The following is a 4,693-nucleotide window of genomic DNA, read 5'->3' on the forward strand; positions in this document are numbered from 1 at the left end:
CTCATGGCTATTAGAATGGGACCCCTCTCTCCCACATGGCTATTAGAATGGGACCCCTCTCTCCCTCATGGCTTTTAGAATGGGACCCCTCTCTCTCTCTCATGGCTTTTAGAATGGGACCCCTCTCTCTCTCTCATGGCTATTAGAATGGGACCCCTCTCTCTCTCATGGCTATTAGAATGGGACCCCTCTCTCCCTCATGGCTTTTAGAATGGGACCCCTCTCTCTCTCATGGCTATTAGAATGGGACCCCTCTCTTCCTCATGGCTATTAGAATGGGACCCCTCGCTCCCTCATGGCTTTTAAAATGGGACCCCTCGCTCCCTCATGGCTTTTAGAATGGGACCCCTCTCTCCCTCATGACTATTAGAATGGTACCCCTCTCTTTCTCATGGCTATTAGAATGGGACCCCTCTCTCCCTCATGGCTATTGGAATAGGACCCCTCTCTCCCTCATGGCTATTGGAATAGGACTCCTCTCTTGGTCATGTCTATTAGAATGGGACTCCTCTCTTCCTTGCAGCTATAAGAATGAGACCCCTCTCTCCCACATGGCTATTAGAATGGGACCCCTCTCTCTCTCTCATGGCTATTGGAATGGGACCCCTCTCTCCCTCATGGCTATTGGAATGAGACCCCTCTCTCCCTTATAGGTCTTCACATTCAGTCTGCCTTTTGAGGAATGCAACAGGCAAAGGTCCATTGGAAGGCAGAAAGCCCCAGAATGTCACAGGGAGGAGGAATAGCACAAAGAATTATATCAGAAAGGTCTCACCATTGGATTTCCCACTAGCTATAAGTAGTTGTTGGGTGGCCGTGCCCAGCAATCCCTACCTACAACTCAAACATCCCATTTGGGAGGTCTTGCAGTGTTCCATGACAGCTGCACTTGTCATCTCCCCCTCCTGCATGGAAGCGGTGACTCCACATTATTCTTGGACATGAATCTGGAAGAGCGGTGACTGAGCTGTGCCAGTTTCCATAGCACTTAATGGGATGCGCGTATTCTCTAGTGACACATCCATGCCTACTGCTTGCTGATCTCTTCCCTGGTGAATAGAAGTTTCCATGATGATACGGTCACTGTGTGTTTGTGTTTTCCCTGTTGTGGGCATTACTGTGCTACCCAGACTTTGTAAACCGACCTTTTCATCCTACTATATAATTGCAAAACAAAAAAGGAGAAAATTCCTCTGTACACAAATGTACAAAAAGAAGCAAAAGTGCTCGTGATGGAATAGTAGTTTAAAGGCCAACTGAGTCCAATGGTGAGATTTCCCTGCCGCGGTTCTGATCTTCCTCCCATCGCTCCAGTGGTGGTGGTGTCACTCTCATAGATGGGGCTCCCTCATGGTATGCAAACGTTTAGAGATTCCACTGGGACAACATACTAGAACGGGACCCCTCTCCCCCTCCTGGCTATTAGAATGGGACCCCTCTCTCCCTGCTGGCTATTAGAATGGGACCCCTCTCTCCCTGCTGGCTATTAGAATGGGACCCCTCTCTCCCTCATGACTATTAGAATGGGACCCCTCTCTCCCTCCTGGCTATTAGAATAGGACCCCTCTCTCCCTCATGACTATTAGAATGGGACCCCTCTCTCCATCATGGCTATAGGACTCCTCTCTCCCTCATGGCTATTAGAATGGGACCCCTCTATCCATCATGGCTATTAGAATGGGACTCCTCTCTCCCTCATGACTATTAAAATAGGACCCCTCTCTTCCTCATGGCTATTAGAATGGGACTCCTCTCTCCCTCATGACTATTAAAATAGGACCCCTCTCTTCCTCATGGCTATTAGAATGGGACCCCTCTCTCCCTCATGACTGTTAGAATGGGACCCCTCTCTCCCTCATGACTATTAGAATGGGACCCCTCTATCCATCATGACTATTAAAATAGGACCCCTCTCTTCCTCATGGCTATTAGAATGGGACCCCTCTCTCCCTCATGACTATTAGAATGGGACCCCTCTCTCCCACATGGCTATTAGAATGGGACCCCTCTCTCCCTCATGGCTATTTGATGGGGACCCCTCTCTCCCTCATGGCTAGAAGAATGAGACCCCTCTCTCCCTCATGGCTAGAGTCTTCGCATTAAGTCTGCCTTATGAAGGATGCAGCAGGAGGATCGGGAAAGGTCCACGGAGAGCAGAAAGTCCCAGAACTTCACAGGGAGAAGAAGCAGAGCAAAGAATTACATCAGAAAGGTCTCACCATTGGATTTCCCACCAGCTATAAGTAGTTGTTGGATTACGGTGCCCAGGACTCCCCACCTACAACTCAAACATCCCATTTGGGAGATCTCACAGGCAGGGTTCCATGACAGGTGCATATCTGTATTTAGGTTTCAAATCCCTAATAAGGATATTACTGAATGAGCAGATATTCCCAATTTTGCTGAATTGGAACTCATTGATTTGACTAATTGATCTGTTTAGGAAAAATCTGCAGGAAAAAAAGGACAAAACTCTTGATTTTACTCCTCCCCCAGTGCTCCATTCACAGCCTTTCCTCAATTCCATCCGATCGGTAACTACCTGACCTCGGCCATACTTGTGCGTCTCTTACCAGCGGTCGGACTGCAGTTGCTTGAGCTGCGGCTTTGGGAGTTTGAGCTGCTGTTCCTTGATGACATAGTTGAGGACCTGGCGGTCGGAATACGTGTCGTACGGCTGGCGGCCGAGCTCGAACAGCTCCCACAGCGTAACTCCCAGCGACCTTTATAAGGGAAACAAGACAAGGTATCAGCTGCTGATTGAAGGTCAAATAAAAATCTATCCATTGATAGAGCGCTACTGGGCATTATAGATCAAAAGATGTAAATCGGCATTTAAGGATCATTAAAGGAGAACTATGTGGTAAGCGTTTTTCCCCATAGTTCTCCTCAGGGTCACGGGACGACACAAACTAGCGTCCTCCTGTGACCCTAAGCTCAGTATACCGCGGGCTACAGCTCGCGGCATACTGAAACCGCCTCAGTCGGGACGGATCCCGACATTACTGTAGAGATCCACACAGCTGCGGGATTGACAGCTGGCTCTGCCTATCCAGAGGCAGAGCCAGCTGTACCCGCCTCCTCCCCAGTCTGTTCCGCCAGTCAGCGCTGAAGGATCGGAGCGGGGAGGGGGGTGGAATTCCTGCAGGGAGCCATGAGTGACAGTCACAGCTCTCTGTAGGGACAGGATCGAGAAGTGAGCGAGCGACGGTGTGTGTTCGCTCACTTCCCGATCTATTGAGCCGACGTGTGACAGTTTCATTGTCACGCGTCGGCTCGACTATGAGGATCAGTGATTTTCATTCACCTCATAGTTCTCCTTTAAGATTTGTGTATCTTTATATGAGGAGGGTCAGATCTGTGCTGGAATAGTACTGCAAGAGCCGGTACAGACCAAAAAGAAGACAAACGTCGCTCTCCTAATTCACTTTCTCTACTATGTAACGCTAAAAAGATACAATAAATATACAAAGTAACTGAAGAGTGAAAACATCGATCCCACAGAACAGAGAAGAGCAAAATATTTACACAACAATCTCATCCCAATAATGACGGAATACAAACCACATACAGCGGCTACAGATATGACCGTCCCGCACAACCCTGTGAGATGTCCTCCTACTCCAGATCTTCCCGCTTCCAATTCATCCGGATGTGACCAATGATCCCTCCACCATTGAACTGGAAAGTCACTAGACGCGTTCCGAATCAAAATTGGGATGAATTACCCGAAATTCGAACATTCAGACAGATCCGAATTTCCAAATCCAAATTTCGGATCCCGTCCGATTTTCCCGTGCCGTTATGAATGGGACATGTGACTTTTCTGGCCAATCAGATATGTTTTTCGGTTTATTGCATCCGATGGGTCTGATCACTAATTTTCTGGTACCGGTATTTTGGTACCGAGTACGAGTACCGATAATTTTTTTTCCGGTACTCGCCGATACCAATTACCGAGTAACGGAAGTCCCATTCAGGAAGCCAGGTGGCGTGTAATGACTGGCCACCTGGCTTCCTGATTAGCCGGGAAGCCGGGCAGCGTGTAAAGACTCGCCACCCAGCTTCCCGATTAACAAGAAATTCCCCTCTTACCTGTCACACCGGGGGCCTCTCCAGCGAGAACGCGGCCTTCCTCCGGTACCCAGCCGGAGCCGTCTGGCCGGCCAATCAGGAAACCTTGTGCCGTGTAATGACGCAACGCTTTGTTTTCTGATTGGCCCGGGAGGCCAGCCCCATGCTCCCTCGTCATGAGATGACGAGGAGCATGAAGCCAGCTTCGCGTCATTACACGGCTCCCGGCTTCCTGATTCCTGATACCTTCTCCATCAGAGGTCTCCCTCTACCTTCTCCATCAGAAGTCTCCCTCTACCTTCTCCGTCAGAAGTCTCCCTCTACCTTCTCCATCAGAAGTCTTACTCTACCTTCTCCATCAGAAGTCTCCCTCTACCTTCTCCATCAGAAGTCTCACTCTACCTTCTCCATCAGAAGTCTCACTCTACCTTCTCCATCAGAAGTCTCCCTCTACCTTCTCCATCAGAAGTCTCCCTCTACCTTCTCCATCAGAAGTCTCCCTCTACCTTCTCCATCAGAAGTCTCCCTCTACCTTCTCCATCAGAAGTCTCCCTCTACCTGCTGCATCAGAAGTCTCACTCTACCTGCTGCATCAGAAGTCTCACTCTACCTTCTCCAT

General features: G+C 49.2%; 1 protein-coding gene across 1 annotated transcript in view; it reads right to left on the reverse strand.

Annotated features, from left to right (window-relative positions):
* Positions 1 to 2,723, reverse strand: part of LOC108795285 (serine/threonine-protein kinase LMTK1-like) — a gene marked incomplete at its 5' end in the record, with an annotated part of 14,820 nt that extends 12,097 nt beyond the window's left edge. Inside the window, one exon of the mRNA XM_018566504.1 lies at positions 2,574 to 2,723. Within this exon, the coding sequence (XP_018422006.1) occupies positions 2,574 to 2,723 (150 nt within the window). The remainder of the gene's footprint in view (positions 1 to 2,573) is intronic.
* Between the last annotated feature and the right edge of the window lie 1,970 nt (positions 2,724 to 4,693).

This window comes from Nanorana parkeri, unplaced genomic scaffold (assembly GCF_000935625.1).
Source record: "Nanorana parkeri isolate BGI_ZX_2015 unplaced genomic scaffold, ASM93562v1 scaffold954, whole genome shotgun sequence".
Lineage (NCBI taxonomy): Eukaryota > Metazoa > Chordata > Amphibia > Anura > Dicroglossidae > Nanorana > Nanorana parkeri.